General features: G+C 58.6%; 1 protein-coding gene, 1 long non-coding RNA gene and 1 other non-coding gene across 4 annotated transcripts; 2 read left to right on the top strand and 1 right to left on the bottom strand.

Annotated features, from left to right (window-relative positions):
- The first annotated feature begins 1,944 nt into the window (after window positions 1-1,944).
- On the top strand, window positions 1,945-5,508 carry LOC106034806 (uncharacterized). Its single transcript, XR_007163473.2, has 5 exons — window positions 1,945-2,016; window positions 2,716-2,822; window positions 3,844-3,932; window positions 4,661-4,732; window positions 5,428-5,508. It is a non-coding gene; the product is annotated as an uncharacterized lncRNA (long non-coding RNA).
- On the top strand, window positions 2,570-2,644 carry LOC125182868 (small nucleolar RNA R38). Its single transcript, XR_007163549.1, has one exon. It is a non-coding gene; the product is annotated as a small nucleolar RNA R38 (small nucleolar RNA).
- A 1,264-nt stretch (window positions 5,509-6,772) lies between the features above and the next one.
- Window positions 6,773-16,743, bottom strand: ST6GALNAC2 (ST6 N-acetylgalactosaminide alpha-2,6-sialyltransferase 2). 2 transcript variants are annotated; one of them, XM_048064416.2, is made up of 10 exons: window positions 16,306-16,743; window positions 11,526-11,615; window positions 11,355-11,412; window positions 10,640-10,814; window positions 9,693-9,858; window positions 9,474-9,612; window positions 9,196-9,299; window positions 9,006-9,089; window positions 8,230-8,329; window positions 6,773-8,122 (listed from the first exon to the last, which is right to left on the bottom strand). In XM_048064416.2, exons 1-10 carry the CDS (start codon window positions 16,428-16,430, stop codon window positions 7,955-7,957), a joined length of 1,209 nt encoding a protein of 402 aa, XP_047920373.1. In that variant the 5' UTR covers window positions 16,431-16,743; the 3' UTR covers window positions 6,773-7,954. The 2 variants fall into 2 exon arrangements, with proteins under 2 accessions (XP_047920373.1, XP_047920374.1); XM_048064417.2 differs by having other exon boundaries at window positions 11,355-11,409; window positions 16,306-16,742.
- Between the last annotated feature and the right edge of the window lie 6,380 nt (window positions 16,744-23,123).

The following is a 23,123-nucleotide window of genomic DNA, read 5'->3' as shown; positions in this document are numbered from 1 at the left end:
AGAAGTGCTTCTTACAACCTATTGACTTCGTAAGAAAGACTTTTAGGAAGCAACGTGGGCCATTCTGAAAAGCAAAGAACTTACTAGGCAGTTAAATCCACGCTCTGGAAAAAAACAGGTACTAAAATAGGAACAAGGCCAGGAAGACCCAGGCACTAGAAATAAACACGATGCCATGCTGCCTTTCCCTGGGAACTCAACTGCCTTGACCGGAGAGGGGCCTCACGGTGCAGGCGGCGGCTCGCAGCCATCCCCAGCCGTCGGAGGGGATCCAGGAGCAGAGACTGAGCTCCTGGGCAATGCGGCTCCTTAGGACAACGCTGGGTGTTGTCTCCACAGACTCAGCAGCCCCGGCGGCCAGATCAGACAGATCAGTTAGTCACAAAGCCAGCGTAGGAAGCTTACTCTGCCAGAGAACCAGGCACCTTTATGTTCAGAGAACACGTCTTTGATTCAAACACCCCCAGGAACTGGATCCCCCACTTTAGGATCAACACCTGTTATACATCACACTTTCATCCATACTCAGATTTGTCTGATTTCCAATAACGGAGCTTTTCTCCACAAGGGTGCATAAAGCTTTGGGGCAAGAAAGTGGATATTGCTGATCCGCAGCTTTCCTGCCCGGTTCTGCTTACAGTTCATTACCGCTCATAAGCTAAACAGGATCGTGTAGATTTCGCGGCAGCTTTTAACAGCAAAAGCTAATCATAGTACACACTGCAAGCACCATGTATTCGGAGCACAGCATACATTTACTAACTAATCTCTGACTAATCCCCAACTTCCAGCTAATTAGTCTTTTTGAAGTGTGCCCCTTCCTGCATGAGCTAATGCTTGTTCAGTCCTTTGAAGCATTTAGCGTGCTAACTACAATCACATGCGCCTCCCTAGTAAGCAGCACACATGAAGAACCAATAAAAGCAATTAGTGAGAAGCATGGAAATGCAAAGATCTCCATGCAAGGAGCCTGGGGCCCAGCTCTGAGTGATTCGTGGAAGAACTCTACAACTCAAAGCAAATGAGTTATGAAGTAGGTATGTGGTTTATTTCAGCGCCAGGCGCATGTGGGATAGCTCCCAAAGGCATGCGCACCCCAACACGGCAACTTGCCTTGGTTATATGCAGTAAACGTGTGCATTAAGTTTCCCAATATACCTATACATATGCATAACCTATCCCTGCTTCATATTAAAATTAGTTCCAAGAAGTCACTTCTATGAACTCCTTCTGTCTGCACTTGCACAGTGCCTTCTGGTGGTGGTCGCCGGGGGTCGTGGGGATGAAGGCGGATAACTCTTCTTCATCACCACTAGTTGACCCCCTGCCTTTGTACAGGCTCAGCTGCTCCTTGGCTCTCATCCAAACCACAAGGTTGATCTCTCTCAGCTGGTTTTTGAGACAGTCTCCCCATTTTTGTCAGGAAACATCCTCTGTAAGGGGCCCCAAGACTCCTCGTTTCTGTTAATTTGCACAGTAGTAAGCAAAGACACTCGGCAACATCTATTTTTAATGCGATTAAGCAAGCCCCCATTCTTCCATTCCTGGCTTTAATAATAACGATTGTTTTATTTAGAAATCATTAATGCAATTAAGCAAGCCCCCACTCTTCTACCCCTGGCTTCACGAGTGTTTCTGCAGTGCCACCTCAGCCACCCGCTGCCCCACTATGCTCCATGAGAGGCTGCAAAAGCAGCCTCTGGAGAGCCAGGCCTCGCCCCAGTGCTACTTTATGCTCCTTTATGTCTTTATTTCTTTATTTTTCTCTTATTAGACACCGCCTGGGGCACGCCGGCCCTGAGGGGACCTCGCCTCAGGCCCGCCCCGGCCGCAGCGTGTAACAGGGCCCGCCATGAGGCCTGGGGCCCACCTCAGCCCCGGCCTCGCCCTGGGGGCCGGGACTACACTTCCCAGGAGACCCCGCGCTTCCCCCCCACCCCCTCTCGCGAGACTTGGCAGGCGCGCGCGGGCCGCTCTCCCTTTCCCCGCGACGACATGGCGGCCGCGCAGGGTTCGGTGAGTCGGGCGCGCCGCCATCGGCGGCCATCCGCGGTTATGGCGGCTCCGAGGGGCTCGGGGACAGCACGGGCAGAAGCGGGAGGCGCTTGCGCGCCGTCATGGCTGCCCGTGGCTGTGCGGGGAGGCCTCCGCGTCTTGTGGGGGTGTCAGATCGCGTACCCCCCCCATGTTGGGTCCGGCTTGTTATGGCGGCCGGCTGAAGGGGAGGCCGGGCCGGGCCCTGTCCGGCCTTGTGCCCCTCATGGGGACCTGGCCGGCCCCAAAGCGCCGGGCTTCACCGTGTCCGGCTGCCCTCCGGCCCTCCCCGAGCCGGGGCTGCTCCCTAGGAATTTAATACAGGTATTTAATGCAGCAGCGGGCATGGCTCAGCATTGCTGTCAATACAGGCTAAAGACAGCGAAGCTCGGCGGTCCGAGGCAGCGTTCCCCATCGCTGAACCGCCCAGCAATGCGAAATGGAGCGTGTTGTGCCCGCCAGGTGTCGTTGGCACCCGGGTAAGGAGCTGGGAGCAGCCTGAGCTAACAGTGGCTCCGGGTGGTCTGGTCTGCAGCTGAGCTAGTGATGATAAGGTTATCCCTGTCTGAAATTAAGTTTTCCCCTGTGGAATCATGATTCTGAGGCTCAGCATTAAAGACAAAAAGGTAAAAGAATGGTCTGGCACATGGATTAATGCTCTGTATCCCTCCACTCTTTCAGGTGGCAGCATGTTGTCAAGCAAGCATAAAAATGCACCTTGCACTCACCTTTCGGGGAAGCTGATTCTTTCACTCAGTTGGCAGCAGACCTGCACCATCAGCACATCGGTGAGAAACATCAGCATTTAGTTCATCCTGCTCGAGTTTTCTCCTGTTGTTGGGCTGTGGACATAAAACTTGTTCTGCTGCGACAGATGATAGCCTTCTCAGGCTGCTGGGAGAAGGTATAAAAGCCTAATGGCTTGATTAGTGTAATTAAGCCAATCAGGGCTGTGGCTTTGTTGCAGCTGCCACCTGAGTGTGCAGCTCTTTGCTACCATGGAGCTCAGGCTGAAAGGCAGCACGCAGTGAATGGGAATTTTAATGTTGTTGGTGCCCTGTGGAGCACCTGGTTGGCAATATTGTCAAAGATGAGCAAGAGTAGAAGGGGTCAGAAATAAGAGGGATTGAATGGCAGCCCATTATGGAGACACTTGACACAGCTCATCTCCTAAGTGTGTTTGTCAAAGGAGTAGACCTAGTGAAAGGATAATTGGTCTCTGTGCTTACCCGGAGGTGTACTGGGATAGTTTTGTGCTTGCATTGGGTGGCTGGGAGTAGGGAGGTGCAGCTCACATACACCAGAAGGTCAGCCTAGAAGGGGGACACTGAAGAACCTTTCCTAGAAGGGATGTCTGATGGTCGTATGCTTGAATGCATTTCTCAAGATAAATCCGTAGGTAATTCACATCCCAGATGAGTGCATTATTCCTCTCTGCAAGGAGAGTTGCATTAAGATGTTCCTGTACGGTGAGGAGAAGTAGCGCTGTCTGCTTGAAACGTCTTAAAAGGGTCTAAACCACCAAAGTCTCAAAGCTAGTGTTTTTGTCTAAGCGAGGTTTTAAATAGCACCCATCTGCCAAATTTTCTTGTCTCTTGAGTGAAACGGCTCATTGGCAAATCTGCTCCTGTGTGAGGGACGGGTTTCTGCTGTGCTAAGTTGGAGGCAAAAATTGGCTCTCAGAAAGGAAACCTTCGATTCTTGCTTTGTGACTTGGTGCTGTTTTTGTAAGAGATGGAGAGGAAACAAGGGGAGGATGAACTTCACTTGAAGGATCGCTGCTAAATGTTTAACGCAACTTATATTTAGGAGGAAAACATCCTGTAGACTCCTGGGTTGTATCTTCCCCCAAGGACAGCTTTGGCAAGAAGGCAGCTGTGAAGTCAGACGTCGAACTGGTAAGAGAATCCTTGAGTAGTGCATACTGCTCATCTTACACTTCACACGCCAAATCCGTAGGCAGCATGACTCATCCGCTGACCAGAACACCTAATTCTTGAACGCTTCCCAGGAAGAACACAGGTCATAGACGTGCCCGCATCTGGGCGTCTCCACTCTGTTTCATTCCGTAGAACTTGAGTTTATGTAGCCAAGGACGGGGGAGAAACTGAGCCGGTGATGTGCTGTTATCCCTGTCTGACAGCTCATCTGTGAGGGAAAAACTGTCCACTGAGGCTCACGTATTCCCCCTCAGCAGTTCTCCTACGTCTTGCAAAGGCTGAAGTGACACAGATGACCCTGGGAAGGCAAAAGCAGCATCTGTCTGCTTTCCTCCCGCCCTTGTGATGCGCGAGCACAGCACAAAAACTTTTCCGTGTGCCCATCTGTCCTTCCAGCAGCCTGCCTGTAGGAGCCCAGATGCGGCAAGGTTGTGCAGGGAGTGTAATAAACACAGGCTGCTCTTGTCAGAGCACAGTTTAATTGTAGATCTGTGAATAGCTTTTAAGCCGCTTGGGCAAACAGTAAGGCACATTTAGAGGGCAGATACGAAACACGTTTTTATCTGACGCGATGTACAGTCACTGAATACACACACTGTAACAGTACTTTATCTCCAGGTGGCTGACAGCTGCATTCTGCTGAACAGTTCCATGCTTTATTTAACAGAACCCGTATTTGTTTGCAGATCTATAATGTTCGGTGACGGGCTGAACCGGCAGACTTGACAACAGTGCACTGCCTTAGTCCTTAAGTAAAGGTTAGTATACAAAGCGGGAGGGAACGTTACTACAACCCGGCAGAGTGGTTGCTTTGCAAATATAGTTACCTTCCAAACTAGTCACTGGGAAGAGCCTGTGGGGCTTTGGGCTTCCACAGAACAAGGGGAAAAAAGGTGAAGAGACAGTGTGATGATAAAGGGGAAAAGTAAAAGCTATCCAGTGTTTGGTGAATAGAGAGGGGCAGGAATTAGTTTACAGCAGACGTGCTTAAGGCAGTGACGGCATTGTTTTGCGGTGTCTCCCGACACCAGGAGGAGGATTTTCCTGGAACAGGCCTCACAAATGATGGCACTTCACTTGAGGTGATATAAAACGGGTACCTGGGCATAACTGCAGGTACCTTCATCTCTGCTCAGTGGCTGTTAAAACTACATCACTGCTAAGTTCCCAGTAAGACCAGAGAGGATTCAGGTGCTAGCGCTGGGTTTGGGGGAGAAGCACAGTTTTAGAACCCTGAAGCCTTAGCTACAGGGAGGCTAGCTGTGTTAGGAAGAGCAGGATCACATTTGGCATGCAGGCTTCTGCCAACTGGATGCAAAATAAAGGCTGAGCTGTCACTCGTAAGAGTACTTTCCGGTCTTCTGAGATGTATACTCTTGATTAAATAATGCCAATCAGTGGAATTTTTTTAATCTGACAGTTGCTTCTGCTCTGACACTGTCTTTTCTACTAGGACCTGCTCTACAGCTGGCTGGAGGAAGGAGTGGTTCCCTGCAGTCTTCTGTTCCAGAATAAAAGAAAGTATTGAAACTGTCTTGAGAGCTGGTGTTTTTTTGTTGTTTTTTTTTTTTTTGTTTGTTTGTTTGTTTTTGTTTTTTGTTTCTTTTTGTAATGGGTATCTACTTAAACAGAAATGATTTTGAGCAGGTAGAAAGGACTTCAGGGTGAAATGCTTTCTGAAATCATAGAAACTGTGAGCTTACCCTTCATAGCACTGCCTGCTTCTGCCCAATACCTGACACAGTCTTCTGACTTGGATGTCTTGTGCAGGCAAATGCTGAAAGTTGAAGAAATTCGTGGTAACTGTGACGAAACTGTGGCTAAGCTAGGACTGGTGAAAGACGCGGTTCTTGTTGTCTGCTTAGAAGCTCAAAGAGAAGTGAGAGGCAGTAGTACAACAATCAGGTTCCTCGATAAGGTCATAAAACGGGGGAGGGATGTTTAACTGCAGGGCTAGCTGTGAACAGAGAAACTTCCCTTTTTGGGATAAGAAAGGTGTGTGAGTGCAGTAGGTCCTGGTTTGCGCGCACAGCTCTACCCCTGGAAGCTGGCTGGGAGCCCTGGCAGGATGCTCGGCTATGACAGCATTCATCTTTTTTAAAACATTCCTTTTTGCCATGTGCGTCAGTGCCACCCATCGCTGTGTTTACAGCCACAGGGGTTGTGCTCGTGCTTGGCCAGAGCTAGTTTGAGGAGGTTTTGGTGGTACATTATTTAGGCAATATGAGAATCAGGCTTGTTCTTGTCGTGGAAGGGGTTCTGCTGAGTGCTTGCATTCAAGAACAGGCCTAACAGCCTGCCTGGGTACCATTGTGAAGTGATTGACGTGAACAAAGGTTAATTTGAGACTCACAAGCTGGGCTCTACACTGGAGATTAGCCTGTCAGCCCGTTTCAGATGTAATCTTCGTTAATGCTCACTCTTAACTAGCTGAATGCAGCCTGCCATCACAAAGGGAGATGGAGCTTGAGGGGGTGCAGGGTTCCCTGGCTAACAGCCAGGCTATCTCTTGCCATCTCTGCAAGAAGTTGCTCCTTCAGCTGCTGTAAAGCAAATAGCATCAAAGGTGGGGAAGGGCCGCGCTCGGAAGAGTGCCCAGGGATCCGCTCCAACGCAGCCGCCGCCCAGCTGGGGAAGTTGTGTCAGGGCCCTGCTGGGGCACCAGGAGTTTAACCCCGCTCAGCCTTTGGGCCGTTCCCAAGTTGAAGCCTCACTGTTTCACAGGCTACAGCCCCTCTGCTACAGGACATGGGATGTCTTAGCTGACCCCCCCCCATTCACCACATCAGGCACAGAAGAAAGTTACAAAAATTTCCTGTAATTATACAAAGTGGGAAAGTTTCAGGTCACACCGCTCCCTCCGCTGTGCGACATCAACCTTCCAGCCACCCCTGTCCTCAGGAGCCTGCACAGCACATCTTCCACAGCAGCATAAGTTCACCCAGGATGGCTGAAGGGCTCAAGACCCTTCACCCTGCTCTTAAGATTTATTTTTTTTTCCTTTTTAAATAGCTTAGCCTTGCCCCAGGAGCGCCCTAACTCACCTGGCACAGCGCAGCCCTCCAGACACGTGGAGGACCACGCACCAGCCCCGTGCAAAACAACCAGCACCGCACTCGTGGGCTGCAGGCCAGCTCCGGGCTGCTCAAAGGCCAGCTGCACGTCTGATGTCCCAGCTGAGCTGCAGTAACCCTGCCCTTAGCTGACGGATTTCAAGACTCGGTTGCGTTGACCAACACCGCAACTTAGCGAAAGGGAAAAAAAGAAAGCTGCTGACACCACGCATTGTACGTTTTGTCACAAGGGAGAGCAGCCAAGACTCGGCCCAGAGCTGTCTGAAGTTCAGGCGTTAAACAATCCGGGAGAGGAGGTGTCCGAACACAGCACCATTCTTTAATTCAGACCATTTCGTCTCCAGGCCAAGGATTCCTCCCACTTGTCCTGCCCCGGTGCCAAGCGTTTGGGCTGGGGCGTGATGGCAGAGTGAAGGGCGTTTTCCAGCTGGAAACTTTGAACACAGAAGTCTGTAAATCTCCAGAAAACGCAAAAAAAAAGAGGGGGAAAAAAAAAAAAAAGGTGGTCGGATGTACACTTCGTCAGCATCCTCTTCCAGCATCCCCTTGCCCCAGCTGCAGACAAACACCGTGTTTCCCGGGGCCTGCTGCTGCCCCAGGGACACCTTGGTGGCACGGGGAGGTGACAGCCACGCTCAGCAGCACTTTTCGGTGCCCCAAAGTCCACGCTCGGTCTCACGGAGCCACGAACGAGTTGCTGGAGATCCCTGAGGGATCACGGCCTTTCCCGTCAGCACCACCACCACGGCCCTGCTGCCGGCGTGCCGTGCGGCGGGCCTGCACCTCGGGCTGGCCTGCTGGGTCGGGAGAGCCCTCCGGGGACAGACGGGGCCCTCGGGAAGGAGGAGCCCCCTTCCACGCTGCGCTGGGAGCCCTCGGGGTCACCCCGTGGGCCGGTGCCCGGCCTCACCGCTGGTACAGCTCCATGATGCCCGCCTGGTGCAAGCTCCTCCACAGCTCTGCTTCCAGCAGCATGTCGTGGTTGGCGTAGAACACCAGGGGTTTCTTCTCCACCTCGTAGTAGTGGTCCGAGAACTGCTCGTAGTTGGCCGTGATGAACCCGTAGGCACTGACCTGCGACGGGACGGGTGGACAGAGGGCGGTGATCGCCTCGGGGGGTCCAAGCCCGGCCCAAAGGGGACCCCCAGGTGCCGGGGGAAGGTGGCCTCGCGGCTTCTTACCTGGTCGCAGGTGTGCAGCGCCGTCAGGAGCATGAGCGCGCCGGTGCTGGGCATGTAGAGGTGGCCGTACTGCATGTTGAGCAGCTCCGACCTCAGGAACCTGCCGCAGCAGACGTGGTGCTGGAGGGGGGGGCACGCGGCCGGCACAGCACCACGGCCCTGCTGCCAAACAGCAACGCCCGGCGCCAACACATGACACACACCCGGCACCTCCGGCCCTGATAAGGCAGGGGCACCGAGCGACAAGCACCCGCAAATTCACCGCGTGTGGATTCTCGGGTGTCTGCTACTAAGGTTCAACTTGTTCTCTGCAACCTGCTAACACGCGCCTCCTCGCTGTTTTAAGTTGTCCCAACCCTGGCACTGGTTTGCGTGAAACGTAGGGGAAAAAAAAACCCTTTGGACCCTATCTCTGCTTCTTTAGACTAGTTCAAAATTGGATAGTGCGTTTTGGGAAGTGGAGGGTCAGGTGAATGCAGCAGGGCTGTACAAATCTCCCCGCCAGGAGGAAACGTGCGTGGCACTGCAAGGAATGAGAATGGCAGCGGGGAATTTCCCTGCCTTGTCTGCAGAGAGCAGGACAGAGGCGGCTCCAGCACCGGTGGAGGACCAGGGCTGGAACCAGGCTGGAACCAGGGCTGGAGCCCAGTTTTGGCACCGGGCAGCTGCGGGGCCACGCTGCACAAAGCAGGGCCAGGAGGCGGGTGGGCAGAGCCATGCACCTCCGGGTGCCAGAGGGGCGCTGAGCCAGGGGTTTGCATCGGGCTCATCCTCACCTGGCTGTGAGGTAGTGTAAGAAATCCGGGTGCAGCAGTTTGAACTTCTCTGCGGACGCCTCCGGTCCAAAATATTTCCGTGGCCTGCAGCAGGGAGAGGAGAATTGGTGCCACTTGGGATTTATCCCAGCAGGGACAAAGGCGGGGGCAGCGCACGCTCCCTCGGGTGCGCTCACCCAAGGGTACTCACTCGTCACCCTTGTCCGAGCCCTCGGGGACCGGGCTGCCCTGGATGGCCGACCTCAGCATGATGTAGTCCCGCACGTCCGAGGGGATGAAGATGTACTTCAGGTCCTGCAGCGGGGACACAGACACGGTGCCTGGGGGGTTTTGGGGGCACAGCCCTCTTGCGGGGTGAGGACTGAGGCTCCTGAGACTTGGAGAAGGTTTGGGGCAAGGCGTATCCTAGCCTCAGGGGACAATCTGGGGTCAGCCACCCACCCCCTGATGTGCCCTTGGGGGTCCCACCTCAGCCTGGGGTATCTGGGTGAAGCCGTACTCCTCGTAGGCAATGAGCGAGTTCTTCATGGTGTTCACCGTGAACCCGTAGAAGGAGATCTTGGTCCCGACGTCCTCCTCGAAGCCCCTGATCACGGCACCGTTGAGCCTGCGGGAGCAGCGCGGGGCCGTGTCCAGGGCTGGGACCTCCCCAGCACCCGCGGCCCCCCAAATCCTGCCCGGCCCCACCTGAACACCAGGTCGTGCGCGTCGATCGCCTCGCCCTGCCGCGAGCCGTTGAGGATGCCGCCGTTGCCCACCACGGCGCAGCGCACGCAGCCCCCCGGGAAGCGGCGCCGGTCGAAGAGGTGCCTGTTGGCCGAGGCGTTGAGGAGCCGGAGGGTGCTGCTGACGGCTGCGTCGGGGCAGGATGGGGCCAGCCAGGGGGAAAGGGAAAGGTTTGCATCAGCGCAGCTGCAAGTAAGCATGTCTGCACCTCGAACCAGCGTGCTGCAGCGTGCGCAGGCAGCTTTGCACCACAGCACGTTGGTGAGCAGCGTGCAAAAAAAGCTCATGGCATCCTCGTGCACAGGAGGGTCTGCAGGTGGGGTGGACAAACACCAGCTGGGAAATTGCTCGGTACCCCCAGAAAGCCAAATGCGCCCAGGTTACAGCCCCACCCCCCCGTTACTAATCCTGCTCCAAGCAGCGGCTGCCGGGTGCCGTGCAAGGCACGGGGACACATCCGGACGTCTCCAGCCCCGGTCCCGCGGGTGCTGATGCCAGCACCGCTCATTTCCCGTCCTGACAATGCCTCCTTGCAGCTGCCCCTGGTTCACCCCCCCGCCGTCCCCAGCACTTCCCAGCCCAGGGCCTGAAGCTGGCGGCTGCCAGCAAGAGCAGGGAGTAGGTTTGGGGTTGGAAGGGGAACAATCTCCTCTGGCAACAATGGAGCGGGTTGTCCGAGGTCCTCCGGGCCCCAGTTAATAATCATGCACACACTGGGGCTTTTATTTGGGGAAAATGTCACAAGATGCTGCGAGTGGCATTTGCAAAGCCATCCCCTCCACCCTGCTCCCGGGGAGGTGGAGTGGGAAGAGACCAAAGTCCCTGGTCCCCATTCTCCTGGGGTCCCCAGTCCCCTCGAGCCACCCCATACCCCAGATGCCACCACCCCAGCCCGGTCGGTGCCGTACCTGCGTGGGACAAGCCTTGCCAGCCGTAGGGGACGTGTCGCTCCTTCAGCCTGTTCCAGGTCTCGGGGCTGAAGTGCTGGTCCCACATCAGCACTGGGGTGGCAAACTGGAAGAGCTCCCCAAATGTGGGGTGCGCCTTGGCTGCCTCCACCACCGAGCGGGGGCACGGGCTGGGCTGGGGGCGAGAGGAGCACGGTTCGGACTCCAGGCTGGAGCCCATTTTCCCCCCAGCATCTCCACCCAGCTGGGGACAAGCCCAGGGACAGAACCGCTCCTCATCCGTCATGTTTTCTGCTGGGCGACCTGGGCACGGGTGCCTCATGCCTGGGTCCCCCCAGCACCCGGCTCCCCAGGGCACGGAGGATCAGGGCTCACAGAGTCACCAGGGGAGCGCACACCGTGACAGATGCAGCATCTTCTAGGCCTGTACCCTGGCAAAGCACAGCCCAGGTCCCAGCTCCTTGGGAGCTTGGGGCTTTTTTCACAAGTCTCCAGCCCAGGTGCCACTCGGCTGGGGGATTTGGAAGCTCACGCTTCCTGCGACCACGCCAGGGCAGCCCAGGGAGACCCAGGTGCATGGATGGACAGGCTGCTCCTCCCCACACAAAAAAAACCATGCTGCTTTCAGCTGAATTGCTCCTCGGTTTCCCCACCCAGACAGAAAGCCCACAAAGGAGAAAGCACCAGGAACACACCACATTTTGCGAATTATTACCTGCCTTCTGTTGTGTTTGGGCTCCTCTGGCTGCGAGGAAGGTTTGAAGGACTCCCTGCTAGGAAAAGGGAAACAGAGCAGTCAGAACCTGTCCCTTGGGGCCTGGGGAGCCCCGCAGGGCTCTCCCAGCCTGTTCTGGGTTCCCCACGCACCCCTTTTCCCCCACGTTACCTCTCCAAGCTGCCTCGGAGGGCCCTGTGGCTGCCGGCTGGGCGCGAGGTCCCCGACGGAGCCAGGAGCAGCGGCTCCGGCTGCAGCAGGCTGGAAGGGGACACCGGGATGAGGGGAGGTGGCACCGAGCCCCGCATCCCGACACCCCCCCTCCACGAGAGGCACGGTGCCGTGCAGTAAAAGCGATGGGAACCGGGGATGTGGAGGTCCCCGGGGTGCGTGGAGCTGGTTGCGACGTGCCTTGATCCCCCCATCAGTGATGGGGATGGTCAGCGCCCTTCAGCACCCCATGTCTGGGGACACGAAACACCAAGCCCCAAATGAAGCAGGGCCAGAAGCTGCCAAGCTGCTACGTCTCCAGGAAAACCCTTCCCTGGGGGGATCAGGAAAAAAAACAGCAACAATTTCTTTGGCTTCTCTTTCCTTTCCTAAAGCTGGGTGCTCACTAACTGGGGTCCCCTCCAGTTTTCCAAGCAAGCACAGCAAGGAAGGGGGGGGAAAAGCCCTGCTCCCGTGAGCGGGAGGAACTGTGCCTGCATCTCCATCACCAACCGGTGGGAGACAGAGGCAGGGAGCTCCCCACCCCGAGCATCTCGGGGGGCCCAGAGCCCCAGGGGTGCCCCCGGGGGGGGTCTCATGGCCCGGCAGGGTCCCAGCCCGGCAGCAGGAGGTGGGAGCCCACCGGCGGGGAACAGGCTCCCATTCATCCCCGCACAGAAGGGCCCTTCAGAGCACCCCGGCGCCAGCCCCAGCCTGGGCAGCAGGTGCTCCCGGCAAAGCAGGGTATTGTGGAGCAGACAAGGGCCCCTTGTTACGGGATCTGTGCTCGGGGACAGGTAGAGGCAGGTGGGGAGCGGAGCTCTGCCTCCCCCCGCGCAGCGAGCGTTGGGTTTCCTCCCACCCACCTCCGCTGTCCTCTGCCACGGGGACGCCTCCTCCCCATGGGTGCCAGCCCTGTCCCGGAGCTGATCCGGACCCGTTTGCCACCAGGACACTGCTCAGTGCTGGGTATGGCGTTCCCTGGGGGATAGCCCAGCTCCTTGGGCTCCATCCCACCAGCTTTGGGTGGGGCTGGCTCAGGACTGGAGACGCCGAGGGCGAAGGGGAGACGCCGAGGACGAAGGGGTCCCCGTTTCACACAGGCTGAGCATCAGCAGCCCCGGCATGGCCATGCTGGGGCAGGAGGGGCTGCAGGTGCTGCCCCCAGCCCCACAATCCCTACAGCTGCTCCCATCAAGGCCACCCCAGCCCGAAGCAGCAGGCACCATGCTGGGGCTGCCCCACGCACACGGAGCAGCCGGTGCCTCGCTGCATTTTGCACGCAGGAGTGCTGGCACCGGGCTGGGAGAGGGGTCGGCTGCTGCTGCCCCGTGGGGAGGAGAGGGGGAACCCCGGGGGCAGAGCGAGGAGGGCTGAGCTGTCCCGGTAAGGCTGCAGAGCTGCAGGTTTCCGCGAGGCGTTCCCGCTGCTCGCACAGCGGCTAAACGCACCCAGCCTGCCCAGACCTGCTCGTTGCTGCTGCTGGGAACCGAGGGGCTGCGCACGGCGAGATGCCGGCTGGGGAGGGCTTGTGGAGAGGCAGTGAAGAGGCAGGACCTCGGAGCAGGGACTCGCAGTGGCACCAGGGGCTGCTCTGCTGGCCCATCCCTGCCAGCTGCAGGCGGCACACACCGCTCCGAGCACAGCTCAGCCCCGCAGTGAGCTGGAAGTCTCAAGAAACAAGAAAACTATTTGCCTGCCGGGTCAGCCCAGCAGTGCCAAACCCTGGAGGCATCTCACACGTAGCTGAGCCTCCAGCCCCGGGCATCTCCTCCATCTGGCACCACAGGAGATGCTCAGCCCCAGCCCCAGCCCCTCCCCAAAGGACCTCCTTGGTGTTGCCACCACCCGAACCCGAAGTCCAGAACCAAGTCCTGCAGAGCTCTGGGTCCTGAAGCACGGCGCACAAAGCCCCCAGCTCGGCCACCTGCCCCTTTCTGCCACCACGGCCACACAGCCCACCAACGAGCCCCTAGGGCAGATACCTTCAGGCACAGCACCCAGGCTCCTGCCTCCCAAAAAGCTGCACACAAACAGCCTGTCCCTGCCCCACATCTTCCCCAGTCCTTCCCCATCAGGCTCACGAGCCCCAGCTGCACCTCGCTGCCTCCCCAGCTCCTTCTCATCCCCTCCCTGCCATGTCCTGGTGCCTTTGTGGTGGGCACAGCACCAGGCACAGCCCCGGGCTCTTGGTGCTGGCTACTTTTTGCGCTCCGAGGGGTGTTACAGGAGCATCTGGGGCAGCACAGGCTGCTAAAACCCGCTCCTGCTCAGGCTGGCGATCGCTTGATGCTCCCCAGGAGATGGCTCCCACCTCCCTTCAGTGGCCAAACTTGGTGCCAGGCGTCTGCGGATCCTGTCCCAGGCCCTGTGCCGAGCACATGACGCCAACCCACGCGGCGCTCCCGTCCCGCCCGCCGGTGCCGGTGCCATCCCCGAGGCGCGGTGGCGGCTCTCTGTGCCGTGGCCGCTGCCCAAGCCCGGCCGAGCCCGGCGCCTTGACGTCACTCGCCAGGATGTGGCGAAGCCTCGGTGGCTCCGTGCCCTGCGATGCTTGGTTGACTCAGAAGATGACCCCCCCCCAGGGACCGACTGATGCACAATGGGGCTCCCGGGAAAGGAGTGGCCCGCGGCCGCCTGGGCACACTGGCCACGGCAGAGGATTGAGCCAAGCCTGGGTGTGTTCTCTCCCTGCGGTAAAGCTGCCGAATATGACGCCTCTGGTCCGTGCCCACCCTCCGTTTCCGGAAGATAAATATGTGCACAAGTGTTTGAGAGCACACACTCGAGCGCTATCTTAACCAAATACTCCTGGGTCCCCACGGGGCTGTTTGAAGGAGCCGCAGCAGCACCGCGAACGTGTCCTCCGGGAGCGTGGGCTGCGTCCTGCTGCAAAGGGCCGGGCTCGGGGCATCGTCCCCTGGCACAGAGCCACGGCAGGATGGTGCCCGGCTCTTCTGCTGGAATTAAAGCCATGAGAGGTCCCAGCAGAAATATGGAGGGGTTTGGAGAAATGTCCGGGCAGGGCTGCAGGACGGGCTGGCAGCCCGCAGCACAGCTGCCTCGCCGCAGGGACAGGAGCATTTTGCCCATCTCCCTGGGGCCCCCACCGCTGCCACTGGCCTTGCACCAAACCAGAGGGGGTCAGGGCACTGCCACACATGCCCCCCATCGGGTGGGTTGGTGCTTGCAGCAGCCAGCACCGCCCAGGGGGGGTCAGCTGCCTCCCGACCCCTTTTGTCTCCCCCTAAAGCTGGAGCAGAAGGAGGCACCCACCGTGTCCCCAAAATGGGAGAACTGCTTGCCTTCCCCTCCTGCCCCAACAGGAGGAAAAGCACAAATCCTGCACCACGGCTGTGCTTTAGCAGTGAGAAGCACTGCACGCACAGACTTCACTTCCAGATCCAGCCCTGCATCAGCCGCCGGGCAGCGCTGGTTGCTCCGGGCTTAGGCTTTAACCCAACTTTTATGGACGAGCAGGGATTCGGGGTTGGTGTGCTTGTAGACGTGGGGAACTGAGGCGAACGGGACCTGCTCTGCCGTGGCTGTGGCTTTAGCGTTTGGCTTGAAGCCGAAGGGAAGAAAAAAAAAAGAAGAAAAAAAAACTCCTGGAAGTGTTTTGGAGCCTGTGAAGCTCCCAGGCACATTGCTGCGGGCTCCCGGAGGTGCTGAGCCAGAGGAGCCGGGGCTGGGGACGCAGCTGTGCAGGGAGCAGCTCAGCACCACAGTCGTGACCGCCCCAGCACCATGCTGCATGGTTTGGCCCCACTGCCACCAGGATCCCCGGTCACCCGGAGCCAGCTCCTGCCACGGGGATGCTCCTGCAGGGAGCAGAACCCCGCGCCGGGCAGGACAGAGGGCGCAGGCAGAGCTTTGTGCTCCCAGCGGGGCAAGAAGCAGCGTGGGGAGCCCAGGGCAGCCCACCCAGCGGCACCCCAGCAGCTTCCAGTGCAACCCTGGCAGGTTGCGAGCAGGACCAGCCCCGGTCCCCGCAGCATCCTCCCCTCCCTCCCGAGCTCTGAGAGCACCCGCGAGCACCCAGCGCAGAGGCGAAGGACGCCTGTAACACTCTGCTGGTGCGTTACCCGCTGCTCGGGGCAGAGGAGGGTGCCTGCTCCTGCTGGCCAAATGCTCTGCGGGCAGCCCCAGGGCTCCCCAGCACCCAGCCCAGCACCAGGGAGACTCTGGCTGAGGCTCAGGCAGGGTGGAGGCTGCAGGCAAAGACCGAAGGGAAAGCGAAGGGGGAGATGCCCACCGCTGGAGTTTGGGACTTGCTGGAGTTTGCGAGCAGCCCCGCAGGAGCTGAGCAGGCTGCAGGCAGCCCTGCCCCGTCCCTGCGGCTGGGGAGGGTCAGCGCTGCAGCGTGGGGCTGGACCCCCCCGGGGAAATGAGCCGGCTGCAGCCCGGTCTGCCCAGCTGCTGGAGGTGGTTTGGTCCTGCTGGGTGCTGAGCACCCTCAGCAGTCCCTGCACCTTTGGCTCCTTGGCACCGCGATGGGCTGAGCCCACGCGGGGACCCCTGCAGCCCCCCCTCACCCCGGGGTCCCTCCCTGGGCACCCCTGGGTGCTGCTGGTGGCCGTGGGCACCTCGGGGAGGCAGAGCCTGCTGTGATCTCTCCTCAACCCAGCAAAGAAACTGGGGCACAGCCGGGGTAACCTGCGCCAAGGGGCCTGCCCCAGCACCCCAGCACCCCAAATCCCCCTCCCCAGCCCCTCGCGCTGGCTTCGCACATCACCATTACCTGGCTATGATCCTCTGGCCGGCGGGCAGCTCCACCGTGGCGTAGTAGTGCCCGTAGAGGACGAGGGAGGATGAAAAAGCCGCCAGCAGCAAGAGGCAGAGACGTTTCCAGTGCGGGGACCCCATCCCAGCGCTTGAGCGGCGCGGGCGAAGGCGACGCGCGAGCCCTGTGTGGAGCTGATCCCCCCGTGGAGCTGAGCCCCAGCTGCCCCCGCTGCCCACCCGGAGGGGTAGAGGCTCGGGCTGGCTCCCTCCTGGCCCCGCTGCACCTCGGAGCGCTCCTCGGATGTCCCTGGGGAGCGGTGGGAGGGAGAGCGCGAGCGGAGGGAGGAGGCACCGGGCTGACTGGTTCGGGCTTGCTGAGAAAAAACGCACTTTTGAGCTGCTTTTGCTCCGAGCCGGGGATTAAACATTTACTCAGACCAACGGAGAAATGAGCTTTTTTTTTTTTTTTTGCCTCCCCTTCATGCCACCCACTTACAGCTCACAAAGCAGAGCTTCCCCCCCTTTTTCCCATTTTTCGTAACTTTCTCCTTCGCCTCCAGCCCCGCGCTCCCATGCAGCCCACGCCAGCGCCTGGGGACCCCGCGGGGCTGGGGTTGTTGTGGCAGATCCGAAAACCTAGGCTCCAGCCCCCGGTGCCCAATACAGCTCCGCAGCACGTACGTGCAGGGATCCACAGAAACTCCCCGGCACAGGAGCAAATTCGGGGTGAAACCGGGAAAAAGGCAAAACTGCCTGAGCGCTGGCGGGGCTGCCCAAGGGGGGTTGCTGCCGGGACCCGCAGGCTTTAGCAGAGGAACAAATTATTCCCCACCACGTAATTTCACGGCAACCAACACGAATTCATAAATTTGTGCTGAATTCAAGTTTGGGCTGGTGAGGGGAGGGCAGGAGGGAAACCCGAACGAAGCATTTTGGTGTTTTCCGAAGGAAAGCGCTTCTGTTTCGTTCCTGAAAGAGCAGTTCGAGCTAGGTTTAACTAAAATCATTGAAAGAAAGAAAACAAACCTGAAAACTAAAGGAAATACCCAAATGTTTTCACACTGGGGGAAGGGATTCAGCTGGGAAAACAGGCATTTTAAGTGAGCTGCAGTGACTGGGGGGGGGAGGGAGGGGAATTTTTCGGAAGCCACCAGCCTCGGGGAGCAGCAGCAACGAGCCCTGCTCCATCCAGCCCCGCAGCTCCCCAGAAACCCACGACGCGGCCCCCCCAGCACCTGCAGCCCCCTCCCCAACCGGTGCATTTTCCCCAGCACTTCTCAGCCCCCCCAGATCCAGGCCCCCCACCTCCATTCCCACCCACACAGCCACGCTTCCAGCGATGCTGCTGGTTCAAAGATAAATGCAAAAATCCCTTCAAGCTACCCTGCTTCGGTCTCTTTTCGGCTTTTTTTTTTTCCTTCCTACAAATCCCCTCCTAGCCAAAAGTCAGCTTTAGGGCCACGATTAGCATCAGACCAATAAATGGGAGGAATTGGAAGGTGCTGAGTGGTCTCAGGGCTAAGGCTGAGCCCCAGAGACCCCAAGGGATGCAGCACAGGGCGGGCACGGAGCGGCAGGGGGGGGGTCCCCTGCAGGAAGGGGTCTTCAGCTGCACCACACCGGGGGGGTGACCCTCTGCTGAGGCCGGCAGGGAAAGCACGGCTGTCCCAAAACCCCAGCCAGGGGGATGCACCTCTGCGGGCCCCCCAGCTGCCAGCCCTGGTCCCCAGGGGGATTCCAGCCCCCAGAACGGGAGGGCACCGCACCGGCCCCATTCCCCTCCGTGCGCCAAGGGGGATTCTCTCCTCGTGACCCCGTGCTTCAGCTCATGTGTTCTTGGCTCTTCGTTAATCATGGCTAATTATTACCAACTGCTCGAGTAAGTCATGGGGGAGCTAGCACGGCCCCGGAGGTGCAAAGCTCCCCCATGAGTGGCCTGGGGAAATTCTGGGATTTGGCACGTGGGGACATTTGTGGCCCCAAAATGCAGACCCCAGTGAGCGGCAGCGTTGGTGCCTTTGCCCCATGGGGTGGAGGAACTGCTTTCCTGCCCAGCTCTGTTTCCATGACACATGGGGTGATACATTTAGTGTTTTTTTTGTTGGTTTTTTTTTTCTTTCATTAGGGGATGAAAATGAGATGCAGTTCTTCATCTGCTCTACTTGTTTCATGCTACAATATGTTTTGGCCCATGCCCCAAAATTAAGTAGCGCCTATTTCGAAGTTGAATAAGTGTGAAAACCTTTTAGGGTGATAGTTGCCAAATAAAGATTAGGAAAAGAACACAAAAGAAATTACAATGACAGTCAGTGTGTATCATTTTTAGCCTGGGCTTTTCATCCCAGTAATTACTCTTGGAAACAAAACCTGAGCCATCCACATCGCTAGAGAGAGCAGGGGGAAAATGAGGATGATCCGCACCGTTTGGCTGTTGGTGAGGAAAGCCCTGGGGTCTTTGCCACAACGAACTGTCCAGCTGGGAGAAAGTGATCTCCAAAAATCTGCTGGAGGATTCATACCTCCCAGTTTGTCCAGCACAGGTCAAAGATACGTTCAACAATGTGCCAAAAAATCCGTTCCTGGGAAATTTCCCTGAAATTCAAAGCATGGACCTTAGAAATGCGTTGCACCGTCAGCCCCGCCAGGGAACGCGGGGCCATATGGCTGCTTGCGGGGACGAGGTGGTTGCATAACCACGAACCGGTCAGCAGATGTCTCGGGAGGCTGACGCACGGCCCCTTCCCGGCGGGGTGGGAGCCCGGCTTGGCCAAAACTCCCTGTGCCAGGTCCCCGCAGAGCCAGGCTCAGGCGAAACGCCCGCCTCTGTGGCACCCCGGGTGCTCCCTGCCGGTCCCGATGGGGTTTTTGGGGAGAAGTGACTGCACGGAGGGTGCGTGGGCACGTGGAGCACGGTGCAGCTACAGGACTGGGGATGCTCAGGGCTGTGCTCATCACCAATCTGTGGAGACTGTGGCTCTGAGAAATGGGCTCTGTCTTTCTGCCTTTTACCCCAAAAGGCTGTCCGAGGAATGGGGGAGTCCTTCCCCAGGCGCAGCCCCACATGGACAGTATGGAAAGAGTGGGATGCCGCTTGAGGGGAGACCGAGCCGATGGGGCCCATCCTTGTGGCAAAACCATCAGGATCCAGCCCACTGGGCAAACACACCCTTTAGTCCCCTCCTACTCCCTACAAAAGCAGGAATATCGCGGGGACAAGGCACAGACAGGGTGGCAGGCTGGACAGCACTGTGGCTCGTGGTTACTTGTGCCAGTAGCTGCTGCCGTGCTGCCGGGCTCGGCCCCGCTCTTATCGTGGAGCCTCCTGTGCACGGCGGAGCTGCCGGTCAGCCCCGGACCATTGACCAGGACGGAGATAAGCCGAACACACAGTCCGAAGGTCTCTGCAGGGCATGAGGCAACCGCTGAGGCTCTGGGTTATGGCCTGGAGGGGCTCAGAGCTGGAAAACACCTCTGAGAAATTGGGGTGGCGCAACCCAAACCGCTCTCTTGCCAGCTCCAGGCTGGGCAGGGCAGGCCTGGATTGATCCTGCCCCGTTCTCTGCGGGCCAAACAGCCCCAAGGTTTGCTCAAACAGGGGATTGTGTTTGCCACATGGCCAAGGGGTCTGGCCAGGCCCTGTCCTGTAAGGACACAGCTGGGGACAGGGGACACAGTCTCTGAGTGTGCGATGCTGCTGGCCCCTTGGCTGCCTGCGTGGTCCCTGCCTGCCACGGCTGCGAACACGGCAAGGGAGGGATGGAGGGAGCCTGGTGTGTTCCCAGGACCCAGCACCTGGGATTTGCTGCCTGAGGGTCCGAACAGGCAGGGAAAACCCCACAGCGCCCAGCCTGGCAGAGGAAACCCTTGGAACCAGGGCCTGCTGCATCCCCAGGAGCTGTTTGCCCACGGGGCCCTGCTCCAACACCCACCTGGAGGTCAGGGCTCGCTGGAAGGGAACAGCCCGGAGGTCATCTGGTACTTTTGTGCAGAACAAAGCCACGGGCTGCTCCTTTATCTTGGTCGCCCTCCCCTGTTATCAATAGTTTTTCTTGTCTGACTGCATTTCCCTGCTGCCACATCCCTGACGCAGGAGGGAACGCAGGGCCGCGAGGTGAGCAGGGTGCAGACCTCGCCGCTGCGCACTCAGGGCCTGCCCCAAAATCCTCTCTCTGCTTGGATAACATAAATAAATATAAAAGCCATCCTGAAAGTCACCACCACAGGGGTGTTTGTGCTGCCAGGGAGCGCCCGTTCCATGCTGGGAAGATGGGTGCGGGTGTCCAGCGGTGTCCAGCTCACCTCGCTGCTGGGGATTTCTTGCTTGGGAACAGAGGGACGGGAGTGACAATGTGGATGTCACGCATGGCACACGCAGCAGTGCTGGGGGAGAGAGGTGTGGGGTGGTCGGCACGGCCCAGGAACCCCGAACTGCCTCCTCCGGCCCGGCCCCGGCCCGGCAGTGACGTGCCCTCAAGCACTCGGTCGGCCACGGCTCCTGCTTCTGCTGGGGACAGGCGAGGCGTCACACCGCGAAAAGGGCAGCGAGGAAACCAAACAAACGATTCGAGGCCCCGCCAGGAATGTGGCACTGCGAGTGAGAGGATTTGTCTCTCGCAGCCCCGCTGGCAGCATCCAGAGGCTGTGTTAACTCCTGGGGAGCCCGGGGAGGAGCAGGGCATGGCGGTACTTACACCTTGCGGTTCTCCCCAGTGGCTTCCCAAAAAACAGGGCAGATGCTACAGAAACTTCTGGGTGCACTGATGCCCAGCTGTGTATTTCTTACTCGCATCAGAGGCTCGACATCCTGCTTTAAATCCTACAGACTCTGGAGCTCCTGGCTGGCAGAGGCGAGCAGGTGCTGCCACCGGCTGGCACCGGGTGCTGTATCTGCACCCCAGGAGGAGCAGTGGGTGCTGTGCTCGTACCCGAGGAGGAGCACCAGGTGCTGTGTCCGCACCCGAGGAGGTGCTGCCACGTTGGGTCATCTCCCGGGACCTCATCCTGCTGCCGGTGCCTCCGCTCACGCTGCCTCCAGCACCGTGCCACGTTGCACAAGCCGAGGCCGCACCTTGGCACATCCTTCGCAGCTGGGTGGCACTCGAAGCCACCAAATCACTTCTGCACATGTCCCCGGGTACCTGAAGGAGCTCCAGGCCATAACCCCAGGGGCAGGCGGGCGTTACAAAGCTTGGCACGCCCAGGGACAGCAGCCTGGCACAGCACGGGCAGCTGCAGGGCGCTTGGCCACCGGACCTGGACATCTCGGACACAGCAGGGTGCTGGTGGGTCCCTGAACAGGAGCTGCCACCTGGTGGCACTGGGACAATGCCGCAGGGACATGGGTGGGGACAGTTGGGTGGCCCTGCACCACGGCACTGTCCTTGGTCATCCCTGCGGCTCCGTTTAGCTGTGCTAGGGAGGCTGGGGATGCGCTGGCACAGCTCAGCGCTGCCGCTTTCCCCCTGAGGGACAGACCAAACCACAGGGCTCTAAACCCTCTGAGGAGCTGGCTCCATCCCAGGAGCACAGCCTGGAGGGAACGGGCTCTGCGGGTGGGGAAAACGCCAGGAAATTTCCTTCCCTTGGTTCTGGGACACCTCAGCCACAGAGGAGTCGGGCACTGGGGGGGAAGCTTGGACTGGGGCCTGCCAGCCCGTCCCCAGAGCCCGGCCTCCTTGCCCACCACGGTCCCCTTGCTCAGCCCCGTCCCGTTTTCCAGAAGAGAGAGAAACAAAAGAAGAAGAGGGGGGAAGGGAGGAGTTTAACAGAAACTTCTTCCAACTTCTTGGGAGGAGAAAAGCCCTATTCAGATGGGAAGAATAGCCGCTCGGAGGCGGTCACTAAGCAACCCGCAGCAATTCGGCAGGGCCCCGGTGCATGGGCAAGGAACAAAGCCACCTCGCTGCCCACCCAGAGCCACGGGTGGCCCGGCCGCTGCAGGGAACAGAGACGTCCCGCTGAGCCCCGGGCGCCTGGGTGCAGCAGGAGGCTGCCTCGGTTGGCCCTGGAAGGCAGCCAGTCCCCGTCGGGGTGTCCCTCTATGGGAGGCTGCCCGCTGCTCAGGGAGGATTTGGGGTCTGCCCCAAATGCCATGATGGCTCCACGTGGGTCTGGAACTCACACAGGGCTGTAAGTTGTTCCCAACAGAGGCATGTTGAATTTCGGGTAACTACACGACAACATTGGCAACACCCTCACCCAGATAAGCTGAATTCCTCATTTAGGTTATCGGTGGGGGTAGGGGGCTGTCCTTTGCAAACACGCTTACTCATGAGAAACGGCTTGGTCTCTCCACAGCACAAGCAATAAAGAGACAAAGGAAATCAGTTGGGACAAACCCCGCTGACAATCCATGCTGAAATGCCTCCCTTGGAGCCCCGGAGATGCTGCAGCGCCCACAAGAAATGCTGGGCGAAAGGAAAACCTCTTGCAGGCAGAGCAGGTCGGCTGGGACCGGGCGGTGGGTGTGCGGCCGGCCCCAGCCCAGAGCCTGGTGGGTGCAGGGAGAGGTGCTGAGCCTGGCTGGACACTTCAAGTGGCTTTTCTCCTGTGTGGTGTCATGGGGGAAATATCCAGCCCCCATGCTCTCGTCTCCAGCATCCGATACACCCAGAGAGCAGCTGCTGGGACAAGAACAAGCTCTCCAGGTGCTTACCCATGTTCTCAGGGAGGCATTTGGCCAGCTCTCATCCCCCCTCCTGCAGCAGCGGGGTGTGCAAGCAGAGAGTGCTCAGCTGTGTCCACACAAGTGGCACGGCACCCACAGACCAAGGTGTTTTTGTTACCACTCAGCCCTACCACTTCCTCTCCCTCCCTTTCCCGGCTTCATTACCC

This window comes from Anser cygnoides, chromosome 19 (assembly GCF_040182565.1).
Source record: "Anser cygnoides isolate HZ-2024a breed goose chromosome 19, Taihu_goose_T2T_genome, whole genome shotgun sequence".
Classification (NCBI taxonomy): domain Eukaryota; kingdom Metazoa; phylum Chordata; class Aves; order Anseriformes; family Anatidae; genus Anser; species Anser cygnoides.
Note: the sequence above shows the minus strand (reverse complement) of the source record. Positions and strands in the feature narration are given on the sequence as shown.